The sequence below is a fragment of the Molothrus aeneus genome, chromosome 1 (genome assembly GCF_037042795.1).
Source record: "Molothrus aeneus isolate 106 chromosome 1, BPBGC_Maene_1.0, whole genome shotgun sequence".
Taxonomy (NCBI): Eukaryota; Metazoa; Chordata; class Aves; order Passeriformes; family Icteridae; genus Molothrus; species Molothrus aeneus.
Genome location: NC_089646.1, coordinates 14247806 through 14271010, shown reverse-complemented (window position 1 = coordinate 14271010; position 23205 = coordinate 14247806). Strand labels below are relative to the sequence as shown.

General features: G+C 37.3%; 1 protein-coding gene across 7 annotated transcripts in view; it reads right to left on the bottom strand.

The window, feature by feature from the left end:
• The window catches only part of PARD3 (par-3 family cell polarity regulator), a 445230-nt gene that overhangs the window by 9534 nt on the left and 412491 nt on the right, over positions 1 to 23205 (bottom strand). For all 7 annotated transcript variants that reach the window (XM_066551580.1, XM_066551588.1, XM_066551597.1 and 4 more), the window contains one exon: positions 5935 to 6055. In XM_066551580.1, the coding sequence (XP_066407677.1) occupies positions 5935 to 6055 (121 nt within the window). The remainder of the gene's footprint in view (positions 1 to 5934; positions 6056 to 23205) is intronic.

The following is a 23205-nucleotide window of genomic DNA, read 5'->3' as shown; positions in this document are numbered from 1 at the left end:
AACAATCAAGGCTGAGTTATACAAATAAATGTATGTTCATGTCTTCCACAATACATTTAAGTGGCAATGATAGTGCATTCAGCATTGTTAAACAATATTCAGCATATAAAACTGTGCTTTAAGATAGATGAAATTACACAGCTCTCTTCCCAAAGATGCGTTAATTTAAAACCAGGGCTGCAAAGTTTAAAGTTTCTACCTTCTCACTCTATGCAAACAACATTTTTTGTTACATTTTTTGTTACAGAGTAGCTCTGTAACAGAACATGTAACCCTCAGGCCTCAAGTTGCAGTGACCATTATCAGCAGGCTAGAGCAAGATATTTTAGGGACAAATGTCCCTCCTCTCTTTTCCTACCTATCCCAGGGGCTGCCTACACAGCTCCTGTCCCTGTAGTGAAATGCACAGTGGCATTTCTACCCACACAGGGTAGTCCTGTGTGGTGGCAGCAGGGATCCCTCAGGAAGGGCACAGGTCAAAGCTGCCACTGAATTACAGAGAGGAGATCATGGGGCCATCCAGGGCTTTCCAGGGAGACCCAGCCAGTTCAGGGGACAGGAGATCTACCAATGGCAGTGGCATTCCTATCTGACAGCCTAGAGCCACGGGGACAAGCTGGGAGAAGTGCTTACTCAGACTCACAGAACGCTTTGGGTTGATAAAGAAATAGTTAACAAGGAGATTACTAAAGGAGCAAGTCCCTTAGTACTTTCCCAGCTATTAAAAAACCCCACTATTTTATTAAAATAAATGTGCTATTTTTTTTTTTTTCTAGATTAAGCTCTGTGTTTAACCAAGAAGTTTCAAGTTCACCTGGGAACTTGGCAGGTACAAGGCCCCCCAAAAATCTGTGGTTCTCATAGTGCAGCATTAATTAGAAATAGATAAGATTAAATGACCTTGCCTGCTTTATGTGTAAATGTACTTGGCACAAATGACAGACAATCCAGTAACTGTGTATATCAAAATTCAGAATGATAAAAGACATTCAGTGTCTCAGGGAGATGTCCTTGAAAACTATTTTTATTTCCATCTTTGTGTTTATGTTGCTATGGTGAACAGAACATATAGCAGCATGTCTTTTAAAAATTGCCAACAGGTGCATGTATTAACTCAAGCAACATGTAATAAGAAAATCCCATCCCTTTCTGTACCTTTCTGTGGTGTATATGTAGGAAGCTGAGCAGAATGGAACAATGATTTCTGTTCTCTATTAGGAGCAGCAGAAGGAAAATCTTCAGTACGGCAAAAACAAACCACTAAGCCCTGAAATTCTGCTTGAGGTATTTATGCTCACTGTGAGCTATAAATATGTTTTTTTACTAACTAAAATGATTTAATTTCATTTTAAAATCTTATATCTTAGTTTTTAAATTTCAAATGTAACAGTAGATTAAAGCTAGTGGATAAAAAAGTTAAAAATAAAAAAAATGTTAAAGTTAGAGCCTAAACCTTAGCAAAAATTGTTGGTATTTTATTAAATCCTTTGCAGATTTGATATATAAAATGGATATTAACTACACAGGTAAAGAGAAATTACCTGTGGATACACTTTCCTAAAAGTTATTATAATAATAATTTTGGGTTCCTCTCTGAAAGAGATTGTGAGATAGGAGAAACTGCAATTTAGCTTCTAAGGTTTTTGTCTACTGCAATACTCCATTTGATATTGCCTAATATCTTGCATAAAATGTCCGAAAATAGATGCTTGAAATGGACTAATAATAGAAAGAATTATTACAATACTTATCTTTCTCACTAATATGTTGAGTAATTCTACATAATTTACAGACTGATATAAACTTTACAATGTTTGTTTTGAATAAAGTCTGTTATTCATTTTTTCATGTAATATTAATATGCTATGGTCAAAGTTATAGCAATAAAAATGTTTCCTAAAGAATCTTAGACTATTTAAAATTTAGTATGGGTTTGAGAAGGTCAAGGACTTAACTACAGGGATAAGAAATAAGTATATTAAAGAGAAAAAAAAAAAATTTTTTCTATAGAGACAAGACCTACACACCAACAAACAGCAGAAAACAGCCAAGCAGAAAAAAACCCCAGCTCTTCTGAGCCTTTAGTTATCAAGCCATGTATAAATATATTATTAGGACTCCTGGAGTCTTTCCTCTATGAAAATCATGTAATTATTTACTTTTCACAAATTTGTGCATGTAATTAAAGCTATACTCAGCCAAGTCAGGTAGTGTATATATTATGACCTAGTTAGCTGTTATCTTTAGAAAATCAAGCACATTTTTATTTGACTCCTAAATATTTTAAGTACATTTTGCTGAGCTGCTCTCTCAAAACCAGATTTTTCCTGTCATTCAAATAGATCCAGCATGACTGAGATGAATGTATTTGTGAATGGAATTTGCCACCTCCCATTTTCAGCACCAATTATTGTATTGAATATGATGAAATAAAGCACCAACTTTTATCCCTCAAGCATCTTTGTGGGCTTTTTTGGATCACTGGTGTGCTTCCACAAGCAGGACTGGCAAGCAGCTGTAGTGTTTTCCATGGATTTAAAATGCTTTTTTTAAATTGGATTGTTCACTCCCATGGCATTTAGGGCTACAGAGCTGTGGTTTTGTTATTGAAGGGGTGGGTGTGTCTGTTAATCAAGATGTGACTAGGCAAAAATACAAGATGTGGAACAAATTACAACCAAGTCCCCCGAAGTCTGGAACTGGTACAAAGTAAGCCTCAGCAGACCTATCCAGAAAAGCACAGAAAACACAGGCTCAGCTTTGGTACAAAACAGAAAAATCAGCCCCAAAAGAATCCTCATTGGTATAAAAGTGTCATAGCAACATCAAGGGCTTAAATATTAGCAGACACACTGTAATTCCATGCAATTCTGCATGTCCAGATACACATTTCTGCACTTTGACTGGAATTAACACCAGCAGGATTAAAATGGATTAATTAAATTTTATGTTATTTTTATCTTTTTTTCCCATGCAACATCAGGCCTATAGTATTGCCCTTAAAAGCCTCTTGTACCTCACTTTTTGAAATACAAACACATAAAAAGCACCACATAAAAGAAAAAAAAGAAAAGCTATGATGCCTGAGAAAGTCATCCTAAAATAAACAAATGCAAAAATCCCTTCCATAAAGCTCTGGCTCAGGTTACAGAACCAGTGAATTTTAGACACAGCTTGATATTGCAACATTTAGGCAGTTATTTAAACCCTAACAGTGTGTCATTCAAATGGCCTTGGGCAGAAATGTTATGCTGCTTAATAGACAGTGTCATCTCATTCCAGCACTATCACTTTTTGTGTCTGTTCAGCTGCCTGATGCTGTTGAACACTCACAGGCAGTCAAGTACTTTGTTTACTGGCAGGACAAACACAGTGGGGCAAAAAGTCCAGTGCAGTTGCATTGCTCAAGTACAGAGAAATGACCTTCACCTGATGGGCCTCAGCAGGAAGGGATGGGCCAGGCACCCACAGGTACCACTCAGAGCCACTTGTGCTCCATGGAATGAGATCTGCCTCCCACCCAGGGAGGAGACTGAAGGTATCTGCCACAGGTAACTGGACTCCTGTGTCACAGGTCATTAATAATCTGGGAGAAATTGGAGTTGGTGAGGTTTACGGGACTATTTTTATAATATATTAGTGGGTTTCTGAGGCATTGAGCTCCTCTGAATATCCTCAGAGCTGCCAGATTTCCATCAGCATCCATTACTTCCACTGCAAACTCCATGTTCCTTTATACTTCCTTAAAGTAACCAACAGTCCCCCATCACATCAGCACTTCATTCCCTGTCCTCAACCATCCCATCAGCTTGGTAATGAGAAATGCAAACTACTTATCACCTCATAGCACACACTTCTCCAAGGATGGGTTTTTCCTCTCTTTCTATCCTAACCAGGTCAGAGTTGACTGCTGCCTTGTGGCTCAGAGGCTTCTCTGTATGCAAAGCCTTTTGTTTATGTAGGCTGCACAACCCATCTCCCTCAGGTGAAAACTCTCTTTTCAACAATGGCCCACGTACAGTTGCACTTTGCACTGCTGTGGTTTGGAACCAACAGCTCCCAGATGGAGAAGACTGAAAACACACTGATGAATGTATCTAAGTATTTTCCTACACATGTATTTTAAACCAACTCTGCATTTTTTTGGTGTCATCGGTATTTAATAACACATCTGGATCTGTTTTGAGAAGTTGTCTCAAGAAAGTCTATAATTTTAGACTAACATGTTAAAGTAGTACAACACACTCCTTAAAAAAGAAGGTAATGGCTCTTTAAAACTGTGAAGTGCTGAAATGGATGAGATCATTGCTTTATCCTTTCCAAGCATTGTGATCTTGAAAGGCTGGAGTACACGATGGAAAAATAAAATTATAAGTCAAATAGACTCTGGGCAACTTTTTTTTAAAGTACTTATCTAAAATAAAACATTTGGTCACCTTTGTATTTAACAGCAGAGCAGCTCCTACAAAAGCAACAATAAGCTTCAGAACTAATATTAATACATTAAGTTGAATTAGTCACTTTGAGCTCATTTGCATGATCTGTAGAAGGGGAGTAAACAGAGAGATAACATTTGTTTGAATAAGAGAAAATAGAAAGGTCAATGTTCTGACCCAGAATTTAGGAAATTATTCCATTCCTAAGGTAATCAGTCTGTCATCCAAATAATTCCCTTCTCATTCATTACAAGAAAGTATGATAAAAGCCAAGTTGACTGTCTAAAGTTGCTATGGCATTTAGATATACAACAATTTGGCCCATGACCTCCAGTAGTTAAGTTCTCAAGTCTTCAAGAGTGCAAGCTTTTCTCATACACAGTTTTCCCAAGAGTGTTGCTGAAATCTCTCATTTGGAAACCAAACAGTAGCTGATATGGGTAACAGAAGGTATCAACTACACCCACCCCCAACCTACCCCAAATGGCTGAACTCCCTGTGATGAGCTAGCACATTGTCTTCCCCACCTCAAACTGAAAGCATCTGCTCATAAAAATTATTCCATTTCAGAGGAAGTTAGAGATGTTTTCTAATACAAGAAAAGAGAAGCCTATATGCTGATATTGTTGTTCCCAGTGACTTCATACACAGACATGGTGGCTCTTTGGCTATTCTCACCTCAGTCCCGTGTGCATGGCAATGCTGAGCATAACTCGCCACCCTCACTTGCTTCAGAGGAAGCTGTGAGAGTTTCTACTGCTGTCATCACACAGTTCCCACTTTTTTGGGAACACAAACAAGTTGTTCACTGTCTTTATCATGGAATTTTCAACAAAATTACAGGTTTTGCCTCATATTTAAAGGATCCTAATTTAGGATATGCAATTGATTAAAAAGCAGCACTAATTCATTCAATTATGTTAATCAAGATAAGCACGAGTATTTAAATAATTGTATCACATTACTGGATCAGTTTGAACAGGATTTAAAAGATCAATTAGGACATATATCTCAGTATAGAACTGTCTCAGCTAATGTAAGTGTCAGAGTGGTACTACTGTAAAGGAGGCTCCTCTCTCTTTTACTGCGAAAAGACATAGTTCTGCCTTTATGAAAATAACTCAAAACAGTGATATTGCTTCAGAGAAAATAGCATTTACAAGGTTACATCTTCCATTATTTATTGCTAGTATGTATTTTATTCTGGTTTTCCTTGAAAATTTCAGATCAATAGGTACTGCCTTTGATACTAATCCAAGTAGTAACTCCCAGAGTCAAGGGTCTAACCATGGAGCAAATAATGCTGTCTGCACCCATGACAGATGGCTGAAGAAGTTTAGAACTGTAGTAAACATCAATGAGCCTAAAATGAGGATCACAGCAAGGGCAGAAGCGTGGAGGCAGAGCACCCTGCCTCCCTTTTGGTCTGCTCCCAACCCACCCAGGAAGAGCAGGAGTCAGGCAGGTGTCCCAGCTTTGGCAGGCCCTGCACACTCACCCACGGCTGCTCGAAGCTGTACGTGCGTCTCCTGTCCTCCACGTCCTCGTCCTGCTTCGCCTGCTGGAACTCCTGGCGCAGGCGCTGTATCCGGTCGTGGTTGTTGGGGGTGGATCTGTTGCTGAAAGAGAAGGATGGAAATGATCAATATACTTGGGAACTGCCACCTGTGACTGGGACTGCTGCTGCAGTGCAGGACTGCAGACATGAAAATAATTTACAAGCATTTAATCCAAAGATCTTTAGGTTTTTAAAGATTATTAATGCTGTTTGTCTAATAAAGAAGTTTCAGATGTTGCAAGGACAAGACAAATAAGAATATTCCTAAAAATTATCATAAGCTGTTGGCACCTTTTCAGTATATGTCACTCCTAGAGAATGAAGAAGAATAGATATAGTAGTGTCAGACTTAACATAAAGGGAAATTAAAAGTCCTAATGATCTCTGCTACTGAATAAACAAGAAAGATACTTTTCCCCGATCAATAAACTGTAGTACTATCCGATCTTTATTCACATCAAATTAATTACAATGTCTGGAGGCTCTACCTATATAAAATTTGGTTATTTTCCCCAATCAATAAGAGCCTGTCATCCCTTAGTTCTGTTTTTAACAAGTCTTTTAAATTGATCAGTCTGAAAGCATTAAAAGGCTTGGGGGCCAGTAAAAAGCCATCCATTTGACAGGGCCATAGGCAGGAATGGATCTGGGCAGCAGATGAGAGCTGGCTTCACTTGGCCCCACAGACACTGGTGGCTGGGGAGGACTCAGTCCCAGAGGCACTGATACAAACCAGCACACCCAGGACCTTCAATCCTTCAAAACCATCAATTTTTCCACAATACCCCGTAATCCATGCTCCACGGTGCAGGTGTACATGAAACCATGTGCATGTAATGAAATACGCACAGGAATGGCTTATTTCATGGAGAAGGGGGAAAGTGGGTATTTATTAATCTTGTTGACATTTTTCCAGCTGTGCAGCTCCCACCTGACCCTACAACCTCCCTCTTTCAAACATGTTAATGTGGGAGCCACAGAAAGCCTGACAAACAAATATGCTATATCAAGACTAACCAGAAGCATTTTCATCTATTCTTGTGGGCTTCTTGTGCCCTGCATTTCATTGTTTATTTCAAAAGAGCTGATGAGGAATGGACTTCTATTACTTTGTTTCAAAAGAGAAATATGCAGAGAGACAATGGAAAGCAATTCCGTAGATTTCCTTTCTTAGACACAGGGTACAATAAAACACAGTGAATTTATATCCTGTATCTCATTTTGTATGAAAAGAGACAATTCTAGAGCCCATTTGTGACTGTTTTCCATGTCTTTTGGGACTGGTAGGTGCAGGGGATTGGAGGTTGTAGATGTTTGAGACATTACCTCCCACTCTTTTCAGTGCCAATAAATAGAGTTTATCAGTGCTTGGTTGGCCAGACAGAAAAATTAGTATGGTTCTGGCAAAGGCTAATTTTTGAAGTGGTTTGGGTTGATTTATTTTTAAAATTTATTTGAAACCAAAGGAAAAGAAAAGGAAGGAATTTAGAGATGTGTTTTCTTTCGTGCTTTTTTAAAACCCAAATGGGAGCTTTAGGAAATGCTTTATTTGTAGGGTAAGTCAATTTCTATGTGCAAATTACCATTTTGAAAAGTACATTTAAAAGAAAGCTTAATTTAGAACACGTGGAAATGAAATACTGGTATTTTCAAGATTTCCACTTCAATGTAGGTGTGTTGCTAATTTTATTTCCTTAATTCAACTTCATTTTGTGAAACAGCTTATCTCCATTTACAGTTTTATTTTATGTAAATTTATTCCTTATTGTCAAATTCTGCCCAGCTTTACTATACAACCACTTGTTTTTTTCCCATGCATTGCTATACGCTTCACATTTTAAAGGGATTCATCACAATCCAATACAAGACACTTTTAAAAGGTCTGTTGATTTTTAAAACTGTTATTGTTAATCCAACAAACAAGTAGTCCACTGCTTTCGACACAGACAGGTGTTTCCTATATGATAAATTGCACTTAGAAAAGCAAAAAAATAATTTTTGCTTTTTTATATAATATAATAATCATTTATATATTCTAATAATACAATAAGCAAAAAAAAGAGTGAAGTAAATATTGAAATTTTAGGTATAAGAATATGTTTAAAAGAGATAAGTCATTGAATTTCTGTGCAAAAATTACTAGAAAAAATGGCATCCATAGACACCTTGTAGTACTCAAGATGGAACCCATCAGGGTTCCGTAATCAAGATTGTTTCAGATTTTAGAATTGTTTTCAGATTTTTAAATTCTCACAGTGCAGAAGTGACACTGAAGCAGTTTATCCAATGGCAAACAGAAGGTGAGCTCCAGAGTACTGCACTAAACCTTGTGCACTATCCAGGATACACTGCACCAGCCCCAAAATGGGCTACTGGAAGGGTTATTACAGACCTGAGGGCTTCTGCACATTTTGTGATAGTTATTCATTAAAACAACTACCTTATCAGAGGAATAGCAAGAAAATAAATGCTTAGTGTCCATGCCATGAAGCCAAAATGTGTCCTTTCCCAAACAGCAAATGCATGAACTTGACACCCTGCAGACAGTGCAGAGAGGAGTAACAAAGGACAAGGAGGATCCTGGGATTTATGATCAACTTGTCTCCAGACCTAAGGACTTATTTTAATGCCAAAGAAACCCTTACAAAAAATGAAAAGAAAAAAGAAGTCATGCTGATTTAAGAAAAGTTATTCAAACTTATTAAAGGTTTGATAATGGCAGAGAAGATAAATCTTTTAACAACATTTCTATTTTATCTGAAAAGCAAGGGACGTGACTCAGATTTAGAAAACTGCAAAAGAAGTGAATTATAAAAAGAACTATTTCACAGAAGAAAAAAGAGAAAAATTAGAAAAAAGGCATTTCTGTATCTCCTCAAATTTCTTTGAGCTCAAAAAGTCTCTAAGAAACAGAAAGTGAGATCAAGTCAGTGGGTTAATAATAATCAAAAAATTAAATATTTTTATTTAGAAGAGGAAAAGGCAGACAGCTAAGGAGGCACTAAGATATATTTCTTAAAATATTATTTGAGGGCTTAGACTATATCTTCGATTCACCTCCTTTGGTTTCCATTTTCATTTCAACCTTGTTCTAATTCTCTAGGTTAAATTACAGCTGCCTTAATCTTCTCACCACTGAGGGCTTGCATATCTCTGTCCTAGCCTGCCATGCTGTCACCTCTGTTTTTTTGTGATTTTCTTCATCCAGTTACTCTTATCATCAGTGCTTTTTTTGCTGCTTTTTATGTCTCCTACTGCACTCCCTCTGCACTCAGGGAACACTTGGTACACCCACTTGGTATCTCATTTAACTCCCAATTAATACTTCTAGAAGGAGGAAAATGTAAAAATCATAATCATTAGGGAAAACTGTCACCAATAAAATTTGGGAGTCAACAGTGTGAACCTAACTTTATTCCTTTTCAGATCCCAAGATGTTCTGCTTTATTTAAAAATCTTTATGTAAGTCACATCATTATCCCTTGGGGCAGAGCTAAACAAATTATATCCCATGTGAAGTGTCCTTAGCCAGTCTAAAGCAAAATAATTTTTGACTTATTGGATGAATTGACCCAAGAAAGATAGGGTCATATCAATAGACTACTAGGATGCAGGCTGCAGGTGTTCTTGCTGCCTAAATTCCCATTGTGGGTGTATGGGGAAAGTCCTCAAAAGTTCAATTAAATGTACCATGTTTTGTTTGAGTCCTTCATTCAAATGCACTGAAAAATCTGAAGGCAGATCCACCTTAAAGAATTCAGGACTACTAGCAGGAAAGAAGGAGTTTACCTTGAAATACATCCAATGTTTATTGAAGATTTAACCTATACAAGCTTTAAAATTTTTAGCAAAACTGAAATTACAACTCTCTACAGAAACCACAGCTTGCCCAGACAGCCTTCCCTTATGCCTACTTAATAACAGGATGGCTGTGAATTTACAGAAGTCAATTAGCACCTCCTAGCATCAGATACCAGTGATGTTCTTCTATCAAAGTGCTCTCAATGTTAAATGTTCTTAAAATAAATAAAATTCAAGGAAATGCTTTTAGGACCAAAGTTTACTCGGGTTGCAAAGCATCTGTGCTTTCTTGTATCACAGCTCTACTTGGCACTCCATTGCCTTCCATCTGCAGATGGCACATTTCACAATCAGTTGTTTTTTGAGTGCTGCTTCAAAACACACCACCAGCAGCACAGACTAAAAATGCAATGGTAAGCAAGACTCAGATAGGCCAGGGCTGTCATATATTTCCAGGAACAAGCAGTTGCAGCAATGGCCATCAGAGTCTCAGATCATTAAGCAATGTCTCAGTGTGATGTCATGCACTGATGTGCAGAGCTGTATTCCTTTCAAAACAGACAGATTTTCAGTGTGATAAAGTAGATAGAAACATGCCACTGAACAGGGACAACTGAAGCTTTGGAAAAAAATTTATTGGCCTGAAAAAGCATGGAAAAGGGTCCTAACAACACCACCAGGCAGTTGCAACTTGACTAGAATAACCAAAAGGTTAGTAAACAAACAGTGTTCTTTACACCTTGAAATCTTCTATTGAGCTGCCGGGGCCTCGCCAGCCTGAGCGGCTGCTTAGATCTCTGGATAGCAGTAATAAAACACAGATGGGTTCTTATTTGCTTCAAGCTGGCAAATAACTATCCTCCATTTGTATGATATAAATTTCTTTTCATTTGAACAGATTACCTGTGTCATATTAAAAATTAAGGTCTGAATTTGTATCTACTTCTGTTTACACACAGAGAGGAGCAGGGAACAAATTTATTTCCATTATTGAGGATTGGCAACGTGGCCACACCATGGCTGGTGGCACACATCCTCACCAAAGTACAGGACTAACTGAATGCCTACAAAATTGGCCCCTTTCTTCATCACTTGAGCAGGATGAAACAGCCCAACAGAAAGTAGAGTGGTGATAATCTAATATAAAAACTTCTGCTACATTTACTGGAACTCGAGCACCCTCTCTCCACAGTGCTTAACCCCAAGCAGATGGATTTGTCTGTTTCAGATGGCCCTTGAGGGTGAATAAGCAGAAACTGTCAGGTTATTTCAAAAAGTCATGGACATAAAATAAAATGAAAGTGTGCCCTTTACCAGCCTTGAAGTTACCACCACGTCCCAATGCACAGCCTGCTGGTTTGCTCACTTTAAGCAGATTTGTTAATCATCAGTGACACAGATGACTGTGCCCACAGAGCACAGGCAATGAGAGCTGAGCAGCAGCACAGTTTGTACTCTCTCCTTCCTGCCACCAACTTGCCAGAGCAGGTTGGTCTTTTCCTGTTTTGTTCTGTGGTTTATTTTTTGACATCTAAATGCCACTCCTCAGGCTTAAGTTAGTGTAAACAATTTGGCCGGTCCTCTCCTTCCATTGTGCCCTACATATGGTCCTTTCCTGAGACATCAGATTTTCATGAACACATGGATATTAACACACCCAGACATGGTACACAAACAGGAGCAACCATGGACAGTGCCATATAAAAGAGCTGTTACATGATTACAGAATTGCTACAGTCATCTGAGAAAAAAAAATATTAGCTGAGTAAGAGATCAAATTTGTTAGACTACAAATGTGCTGTGCTTGTAACCTGGAAAGAGGCATAAAAAGCCCTATTCCACACTACTTTTTTTTCTTAACTGTCAAAGAATTTACTGGGAATAAGGCATAAAAAGGTAGAGGAGAGGTGTTAAAAACCAAAAAATGTAAGAATTACTAAACTGCAAATAAAAATAGTTTCTCTGCACAAGCTTCATTAAGTTTTATCAGCTAGTATCTTGGGTTTTTACACTCAAACCACAGGTCATAAATTCACAGTAAATCCCCCATATGTTCACCAAACACCTGAATTAAATTTCTCCTCTAGTTGTAAGAAACGAAATGTGCAGCTCAAATTAATTATGCATGCAAAGTTAGTTTCTAACAAGGGCAGCTTCTTGCATGCTGAAGGGTATACATTCTACCAGAAATTTTTTCCCCCAGATCTCTTTCAATTTTGGCTTATTTCTACTGTTCACCCAGTTATAAAACTCATCTTCTTTTGCCATCTTGTATTTGCTAAATGAACACTGAGCATTATATATCCTTTAAAGTCAGGAGGTTTTAAAGACAGCTAAATTCAGGGATTGGCTTAATATGACAGGCAAGATATAGCATGTTACCTTTACACATACCTACACACTTCAGCATAGTAATTCCATCAAAACAGGATTTAAACTTCAGGATTTATGTCAATATGTATGCATGTGAAATCAGTTTATTGGGAATTTTAGTGTCATTCCAGTTTACCTTCACAGTGGAAGTTCATCAACTACAATACCATGAAGTACATAAGTCTCCAATGCACTCACTTTCTTCTTCAGTGAATAAAATTAATTTCCAAATTTTGACATTGTGTTTAGGTGAGCATTTTACACAATTTCAACAGAGAAAATAATTAAAAATTAAAAAGATACACCTCTCTTCTCTAGGTTAAAATGGTAACCTCAAATGCTCGAAATTCGGCACTTGCTTCTGATGTGATGGCCATAAACAACGTGGACAGGTGGGGCTGATGGGGAGGTCACTTCACCATGACAGTCTCTTCAAACTTTCCAGACTAGATTTCACTTTGAGTTCCTCTGTGGCCCTTCTGTAGCAGGGCCATCATTTTACAACCAGTGAAATACGAAGAATGCACCCAAGACCCTTTTTATTGCCACCATCACTCTTCCTTATTAGCCTGTCAGAGCCTGCACACCGGAGACTGAAATCCAGTCTTACTTTTCAGTGGAATTCTTCTACTAAAAGGAAAAGCAGAGATTTTAGGAGCTTGCTATAAACATCTGAAAACAGACACTCAGCTACTGGGTTATCACACAGTCTAAGCCTTTCTTTAGAGCTGTTAGATTTTGCAGATATAAGCCAAGCCAATTTTCAGCCACACACAACTTGTTACAGCTGTTCTCATAGGGTATTGCACTTTCTGAGTTAGGGGAAAAAAAAAAAAGGAAAAGAAAAAAGAGAATGCCAGAAAACCTAAAAGAAAATACAAGACATCTCATTGTGAATTTCTTATGAGAATGAGAAAGAAATAGCAGAAATACACAGGGAAAGATTTAATAAATCATGAAAAAAAGAAAACTAAAAAAATACTAGTGATCAAGCAAGGGAGAAATTTGCAGTTTTGATTCCAAATGAAATACAAAATTACTTCAAAGTCAGGTGGCCAGAAATGGGCTCTGACCTAAGAATCTTCCTGTCCTAATTGGAACAGACAGTGATGGCTCCAGTGCTGCTAGGTCTGATGAACACCCACAATTAGACAGCACAGGCTATTCTGTGCCAATGTGAGAGCTGCCTGGCACAGCAATACAAAGACATTTAACAAAGACCACAGAGAAGAAATCCCCTCCTGGACCTAGCTGCCATTCCTGTGCCAGCAGAAGGGATCATCCAGAAGATCCCTAGCAGGCTCCAGGCTGTGGCAGCCTTTGTTCCCATTTAAGCTAATCCAGCTGCTTTGCTAGGAGCTGTTTAGGGAGAGCTCCCTGTGATCTCTCAGGATGAGGCAGGGGCAGAAGCCTTCAGCAGAGGGGCAGCAGAAGCAGCTAGGGAGCAGCCACTCGTTAAAGCAGGGCAGGATTTGCAAAAAGGAACATCTGTCCATGGCCAGCACCACCTGTGAGGTGTGAATGCAGTGACGCAGGGAGAGCCCAGCCCCCTCCACTCATCTCACCCCACTCAGCTCCTGCTCTGTGCTGACACCGGGCTCTGAAATCTGCTTCAGAGCCCAGCTCTAGCCCACAATGCTGGGTCTAGCAACACCGAAAAATAGAAAAAAAAAAAAAAATCCTGATTGCACCATCTGAAGGACAAACCAAGAGTGATATTCAAATTATTCAAATTATTCAAAATGTTCAAATTTGAAAACAGATTTGGAATAAAAGGTTTATTTAAATAATGCACCATTAAAAATATCATGTAAATGGTGAAATTTAGCTCTGTTTCAATGCAAAACCTCACTTTAAAAGTATTTAGATCTTGCTTAATGCATTGACATAAGTTATACTGGAAACCCAAAAAATAAATTATGTTGTTTATTTCTCTTTAATTAGAGAAAACACTTGTAAATAGGTACCAGGATGTTGCAACTAACAAAACAAAATAGAATGTTTTTGACTCTTGTGAACACTTGCCCTTAATAAAAATTACATCTTGTTTTAAAGTATTCCTTAAACTACAGTATTAAGCCATACATTGCTAGACAAACACTGACCTATGGACTAAGACATCTCTTTAAAAAGCCTGAACATTAAAAAAGATAATGCATTACACCAAGTTCACATGTCTTGCCCTGTCCTTACCAGCCTTTTACATAATTATAGTGTAATTTTTTCTGTACTTTGATAGAGGGGCTATTGCATTATAAATCTTCAAATAATATTTTGATTGATTTTACATTATATCTTACTTTAACTATAGGCTAATTTCAAACTGCAGAATGAGAAATTTTCCATTAAAAACAAACAAACACAAATGACTTGGCCTAAGGATACCAAATGTATGTGAAAGTTGAGGAGACTCCCTTTGATAGGAGTAGATCAGAAACTATACAAAACAGAAAATTGTGGGATCATTGTTTTATTTTTCAAAGTATATAAGTTGCAATCTGTAAATTAAACTTTAAATCAGAAGTTACAGTTAAGCATTTCATCATTCAGTGCCTGTGCACACAATATGAATCAACCAAGAAAAAATAAAATCAAAGCTAAGATTGATTACTTGAATTGATGCCTAAATTCACCCGCCTGTTGCCTTCTTATGAAGTTTATCACTAAGATTTACACTGATTACCATAAAAACTAATTAAGGTTTTTAAATTAATTATATGCATATGGAGAGTAGAAACAAATCTCAGAATTATACCTTGCAAAACAAATGATTTCTGGATAAATCCTTTCAGCATTTTACTTTAAAAATGAAGATTTTAGTAAATAGATGTTTTAATCATGGTTTATCACCACACTGTCTTGATTGACTTTAAAACTATAAATTGCTGTGAAATTACAGTTGTATTAAAAAAAATAATCAACTCCAGATAAGGACAGAAAAAACAGCAATTACCTTTTATTCAAAAACTCACTGGGTTATTTAGTGAGTTAGGTGGAACTCAACTTTTACTACTTGAGATATTTTCAAGTTATTTCACTTATTTTTCCTCTTGGAAATGCTAAATATGCCTTTTCCTCGGGAATTCATTTTCCTATGTATTTTGCAGGATGCCCAGTAATTGATGAGGGTCTTGCTATGCTTTGAAACATTGGATTAGAAATCCTGAATTCTATATTTCCTGCCATTGGGCTGTTTAGCCTTAACCCAAGTGCAGATTTCAGAAACCCAAAAGCGTGTATCTCTCATACTGCAGACAAAATACAACATTTACTTGTAACCTCAATATTTTGCCAAGACAATTAGCCTGATAAAGGTTATGGTAAAGCTAATTTATTTACCAGGAGAAGGTAAGATGCAATTTTTTGCAACCAACTGCAATCATTTAAAAGGCAAGAATGTAATTCAAACTAGTCACCTTGACCCTTTCTCTGGGAAATACAGAGAAATAAGTTATTCCAGAGGGCAATCACAGCACTTGTCTTTGGATGCAATTATTACTCTCAAGAGCTCATTACTTTTTTCATTGACAAAGAAGAGTAGAGGGACAAGCTCAGGATAGTTTTAGACAATTATATTGGGGCAGATGAATCCACTCTAGATGGCTTAATTGTGTCTAAAGTAGGTGGAAAATGAATCATCCTAAGAAATCTGGAACTAGGAATGCCTGGTAGGAGGTGACGGTCAACTGGCACAGCAGTGTAACACTTTAATACTTTGGCAGAAAAACTCATTAGAACAAAATCAAGTTGCTCAGCCTCTCTGTGTTTGCATTCACATAACCACACATGGGTAAAACCCTTTTTTAAAGCCCTGTATATAGTTCATACAATAAATAGATCTCATTTACTTCAGTATAATTTTAAGGATTCTTTACAGAGTACACTATGCTACCATTTGTAATTCTCTTTTATGAAAAAAAAAAAAAGCCTTAAATTTCTTAGTTTCTGCAGCATATAGAAGTGTATAGGCATGCCTGAGATAAGCCAAGGACTGCAACACAACAGTTTGTGGTCAAAGTCTCATCAGTATGACTAATTTTGTATCTCAACTTTTACATTACTTCAGTAAATGCTATGCAAATGTTATAAGATTTCCTTGGGTAACATAATTGCCACATGCTTTTTAGTAAACAGGAAGAAATGAAACATACATACTAAGTAATTCCACTTAGCACATCAAATTTATTTTGCATGATATTGGCAGTACATTACAAAGTTACAATAGTATTATTTCTCGTTGTTATTCTTGTAGTCTTAGGTTGATAACGTTTCATTTTGACATCATAATGGTGTCTCTGGGGATTTTGATGACAATGTGTTTTGACATCCTGTTAAAAATATATCCAAACTGATATCACTTTATTTTGTCATCATTACCTAGCTGGATTTCTAAGATACTGCTTTTTTCTGACATCTTTAATCAGAAAGATTTCAGTCCAAGTGGCAAGTGCCAAAAAAAAAAGTTTTGTAGATATCAAACATGACTGTGTAGCACACACTAATGCTGCTCAAACTTGCCCTGGCCAGACATCCCAAAATGTAACAGACCAGTCACACAGCGCAGGGCCTCAGATCATAAAGCATGAAAATGCCTTTTCTTCTACAGCAGGATAATAAATATAATAAATTGTACTGTAATTCTATTTCAGACACTGGAGGCAGGAGGCCCAGCAGCACAAACGCTGCTGTAAACCAGAACCTTCTGCTGCCGTTGGAGTGTCTGACGTGCACTCGCTTCATGGTCCCGCTATAGAAACCAGAAATATTTCCTGAACGCTATTAAAAAAGTGAGATTTCTAATTCGTGAGCTTTGCTGAAATGGAAATTGCTACATATGTGATTCTAACTAAAGAACAGCAAAGCCAGTTCCTGTACAGAGCTCTAAAATGCATCTCTGGGCTTGAGCTTTAGCTAGTGCAAAACCCATCTAGACCCACTGAATCCAACAGAGCTTTCAGAATTTATGGACATGTGAAGATCTGACCAAGGTTTTGGGGGGAGAAATAAAGAATAATTTTCAGCTCTAAGCTTCTTGTTACCAGTATGAAATTCAGGGATTAATTCTGAAACAATTTGCTATAGAAATTATCTGGTAAGCTATCCCTTGCTGCCAGAAAGATGCACATCATACCAATTGGAACATGTCCACTGATAGCTATATCACTCAGTTTCTTCTTTTTATTATTTACTATTTCTTCATTCTTTCTCTACAATGAATTACAGAGCAACTCCAGGGAAATCAACACATTACATGTACTGAGAAGTATATTTATTCAGCACAGCAGCTCAAGTTCTACTTACTAAAATGATTGCTGATAAAATCTCGAATTTTAAGCATTAATGCATAAGATTTTACTGCCATTCAAATCTGATCAAAGAGATTAAAGAACTTTTTCTTTTCCCTGCACTCTCCTAAACCATAATACTTAACAGAAATTGCTTGTATTATCTTATTTCAGAGAGCAGGCTAGAGCTGAGACAATCCCTTGATCCCAGTTCATGAATAAAGCATTTAATGGACTGCACTTGTCAAAGGACACACTAAGCATTTGATCTATACAGTAAACAAATATCTATGAAAAGCAACCCCCCAAAACAAGACAAAAAAAATTTGCCATTGCAACTCATTATTTAAGATATTTTCCTTCCTTCCTCTCTTATTTCAGGATTAAGACTCTGAAGGCAGTGATGGGATGACACACTTGCAGTGAGATAAAAACAGAGTATTTCAAACAACTGTTGGCAACAATTTATATTCCATGGAAATAGCTAATCAGGCCACCTATAGTTCATATACAACCACTCTCCAATAGAAAGAATTAATTGTTACAACACCAGAAAATGTATAATTAAAGAAGTGACAGAAGGCTACGTTGTACCCTGACATTCCAACACTCTCCACATCTTTTTTAGAGTTTCCTTTGGGTATTTCCAGCAAAGGAGAACTTCTGCCAGCAGAAGAAAATTAGACTACAGAACTGTGAGCCTACATGACTGTGAACTTAACTGACCTGAAGAATTTGACACATACCTACAAAATGCTCTTTTGTGCTCTCAGAAGACAAGATAAAATATTATAAGCAAGTAACTGTAGCTATTACCATAAGGAATACTGCACAGCCAGTTCCATTTAATGCAAATTATAGACTTATTTCCACTGGCTTTGACCATTCTTCACTAGTCAAAATCCTAGTAGGCTGAAATGTCCAAGAGGCACATATACAAGACTATGTCAATTTTAACAAATACATTTATTTTAAAAAGGTATTAAAACTATTTTTTCTACCACATTTTTTTCTACCTCAATTTTAAAACTCAGTGCAGCTTCTTCAATTATCTTAAATAATAAGAATTGCAATTAATTTCTTAAAAATCTTTTTCAATACAATGAGGGTTATTAATGAGCTGTTAAATGACAGACTAACGAAACAACAGCACAAAAATGCACTGGTATTTAAGATTAATCCTGGAAATAAGCTCATAATGTAGTACTGACTTCGTAATTCAAGGGTTATATTGTAACAGGTCACACTTTTTTTTTTACATGTGTGACCGCCACGATCCTGTAAAGAGAGAAGCAGTACCAGACATTGTACATCACTTGTGTAAGCTCCAGCCTTCTTTCCAAATTACTTCTCCCATAAAAATGGTAAAAGAAGCTCCATGAGTATCTATTGGAATTTTCAAAAAGAATTAATGCAAGACACAGCTTCCAGAGAGCAGGTTTTTTTGCTATGCTGCTAGCTCAGATTAAGTTCAGTTCCCACGAATTTTCCTATTTGAGCCACACAGTAATTTGCTTTCCAGGGAAACCAAAACCAGGAATTAGAGTCGATGTAAGGAAAAAATGATAAATATCCTTAGTAAGCAGCACCCACAAAGATCTGACTTTGCTGCACTTTTGCTATTTACTTTTTTTTTTTCCAGATTTCTGCATCATTAAGCATTACTCAAATAGCAGCCCCCCTATCTGCAGCAGACACTGCACAGACTGCCTACAACCAGACCTTAGCCAAAGATTTCACAGTTTAAGAACGGTTTTGCTCTTGCACAATGGAGGCACACACATATTTATGAAATGTTCCTTTTCCCCAGAACAAATGCATGCAGTGAGGGCTCAGCTCAGTGACTGACTGACTGCAAAAGGAGCCAAACTATACAGGACTACCCTGGAGACACCTAAAACCAGATGAATTAGATATTAGAGCAGGCTGCTGAAGTCAGAGTATCTGAATGAGAACTTAGTAATGAGACTTGAAGAAATTCTGTGGGATTTAGGTGTCATCCAAACTAATGGAGAGGGTCACGTCAAAGTTGCTCACTAGGTCAGGAGCTGACTAGCACACAAGATGGTGATGGCATCTACCCTGACTATGAAAAGAGCTGGCAGAAAAAACTGTGAGTGAGCTAACTACAAACTCATTTTTCCTATGTTGAAGTTGTATAGATACTTTTTATTATCCATCATGATTGATAAAAATGAGAATCCTTCACGAGACAGTTCAATCCCTCCCTGTCTTCACAGTAGGCAATACTTACTTCAATAGCAAGGCAATACCTACACCCCTACACAATGGGAAGGGAGGCCAAGGAAGTCACAGCACCTGGGGAATTGACTTCATTTGCATCATTTTTAATGCCACTCTGATTAAGAGACAATGTAGAAGTATAAGCAACTCCCAGAAACATTTTTTGAATCAATTGATACTTCCCTTTGTTGTGTACAGCTAAATGCTTCTTTTCCAGCTGTAAAAGTGGGCACTGAGAGAACAATACAACTCTTCAGCTCATGGTACTTAAAACAAACCAAATGGCATGTCATATTGTAGCTATGGCTCTATTACTAGTGACCAATTCCTGTTGCACTTTTCCAGTTACATCACTCCTAGTAAATTACTTGCACTTGATATAGACCAGGCATAAAATGAGCAGAAAACAAAACTTTGGCCATTTTAATTTAAATTCTCATAATGGCAGGTCAAATTTATGTGAACTCCTTGGTGAATTGGTTCCTTTATTAGTACCCAGTTTAATTCAAATCAGAGTCTTCTACAGAAGATTAATTAAATATTAATCAAAAGTCCAGGGCAGTCTAAGCTTCTGTTCCATTAACCTAAATGTGACTCGACACAGAACCACAATGCCTTTTCTTCCCCATGCTCTATTTTAAAGAAGGCTTTTAGTTTTTCCCCTGCTATGGTGCAATTCCTTGTAAATGCAGACATGCTATTTGCAATGCATATTTAAAGGTCGTGATTCTTTTTCCCTTTTCCAATTAAAGCTGCTCTTAATCACAATTATGCTTTCAAGAAACAATTAACAGAAGTCAAAACTTTTTTCCATCAATATTTTTAAGAGATGTACAGTGTATACCCTCTACTACCACTGGTGTCACTGAGCTAATTATGTGAGGTTAAGGTTCATCTTCTTGGGTGTAAATTTTGGGTTGAGTTGACACTAAAAAGAAACATCAATTTATTAAGAGATAAAACTTGTTCCACAGTAATGGAACAGCTGTGTATATAAATTTATTGCAGCTTAATGTTCTCACACATAAAGCAATTAGAGCTTTCTGACAGACAGACTTGCTAAGTATAGTGTGGAGCATATAGTAATATGCAGTTACAGGCACAACATACTTAAGAGTGATCATGTATATTCTGTAGAGTAATATCAATTTCTCAAGCCTTCCAACCTTAGATGTGTCCTTAATTAACATAAACATATGCTTATAACCATGTGAAATTTTCCTTTTCTGAGGAGGAACCTTTTCATGTCCTATAATTTTACTCATAGACACCTCTTGTGCTTAATTTGGCTTTTCCTTCTGCAGGAATAGATACAGCCTAGGCCTGGTTCCTTTAGGTGGGCTTAATTGTTTCAAGGCAATAATGCTGTCATGAGATTGCTTAAAAAAAGATTCAAAAGTAAAACCATATACATGGTGTTTGGGATAAGTACTTTTATTTCTGGAACCATAAAGGATGAACTCATGGAACAAGCTGTGTTCATCTAGCATCATTTCCTCTCATCATCTGCTCCCAGCTAGCTGTAGTTGCCTTCAAATAGATCCCAGGATATTTTTCCTTCCTATCTTTCCTATAGGACAATTATATTTAACTTAAGCTAAGGATTGTGGTTTTAAGGATATTGATCAGCAAGGGTAGCAATGGAAACTGAGCATTATGGAGCAGTTGTGTTCCCAATGAATGGTATTTGATACATTTTTGTAGCATATTGGAAGGTTGAGAAATATTAGATCTTGGACAAGGATACATAGGTAATTGAGATGATAATCTTCCAGTTGATGGACTAAGTGGTTAGACTAAATGGAGCTTTTCAAAAGACACTCCTAAAAAAAAATCAGAATTTCACTATGTGTAGGAGTACAGACATGTTGGTTTCTACAGGATCAAATTGAGTGACAGGGAGATTATTACTATAAAATAATCACATGATTTTTTTAGGCTAAGATTCTCAAAACTGCCTAAGACAACAGCAGTGTGTCTCACTCTTTCTTTGAACTGATGTTGAAGTTCTGTTCTCTGAGCAGAATGTTCCTGTCCCAACCTTTGAGCCACAAAGCACTCATGAAATTATCCAAATCAAAGAGCTGAATGAAAAATCATGTGGTTTTTTTGTTTTTGTTTTGTTTTGGTTTGGTTTGGTTTTTTTTTTTTTTTTCTTTTCTATTATCTCTTCAAATGGGCTTGCTTTCAGGAAGATCAGTGCCCTGATCCCTCTGTGAGCTCTATCACAGTCAGGGACACATGACATGGGGCAGAGGACAAGGCAGGAGTATGGCTTTTTCAATGGAAATTTGTCCCTAGGGTGTCCTGCACTCACTGTGTAGCAACACAAGAGGCATTTAGATCCTCAGACAGCCTTAAGGAAACCAGGGTAAGGTAGAAGAGGAACCTAAGAAAGTATCTCTGCAATGAGAGTCTGGAAATCCATTTGGTCACATGAGGAAGACAAATCAGTGGTGAGATGCTCAGAGTCCTTCTCAAATTGAGACATTAAGAGCTAAAGCAAAAATTTATGAACAAAGAAGATAGGCAGGCATGTACTTTGCACCCATTTTATAGCTCAAAGGGATGTGGTTATCCTCTGCCAAAACAGCAGCACGAAACCCCCTCTAAAAAGAGGGAAACTGCACAACAATACAGGTGACAACTTGAGCTTCGATGGTGCTGCTATCATTAGGCCATCAGAAATGCGTAAGTGGTGCCAAGACACCCAGCATTTTCATCTCACTGTCTTTTCTGCTTTTGTCTTTGAGATATGACATGGGTCAGTGAATCTGAGCACAGTGCATAAGCCAAGAATTCTTAACTCTTACCACTTTGAAAAAGCTATTCTTAACCTGTATCTGCTGCAGGTGCAGGAAACACTATCTGAAAAATTCAACAATATTTAACTGGAGGACTGATCTAAAGACTAGTGCTACTGGAAGAATCCTGAAGATAAAAAATGCCAACAACCTAACAAACTACTCTCCATTTTGGTATCTTTGCAGCATACTAATTGAAGGTAACCGGCAAGTAAAAAAATGTTATTTTTAGTATTGTTGTTACAAACAAAATTTGAGCTACTACTGAAATTTAAAGAGTCTTATAAAAAGACTCTTCCCAGTAATTAAACATTTCTGCAGTTCCAGACTGTTTTGTTCAGGGAATAATTTATTCTTAACAAACTTTAAAAGAACACCCTATCTCCTATTTCTTTCATGATACACTAAAAAACCTAAATTATGGAGTGGTGGTGGGGTTTTTTGCTGTTTCTGGTTTTTTTGGAAAACCATCACCTATCCACCACACTAAATAGATTCCTTTCCACTGTGCTGACAGCTGTTTCCCAGGTAACCAACCTAGCTAGAAGTTGACTTCAAGCCGTGCAGAGGAAGCAGTACTCACATCCCTTCATTTACATGTTTCGAGGAGCCCTTTTTAACAGCTGCACTGTCCCCAGTGCCCCAGCAGTCAACAGGAGCCGGGAGTATCCAGGAAGTAATTGAATAAAGCTCATCAGCAGTCA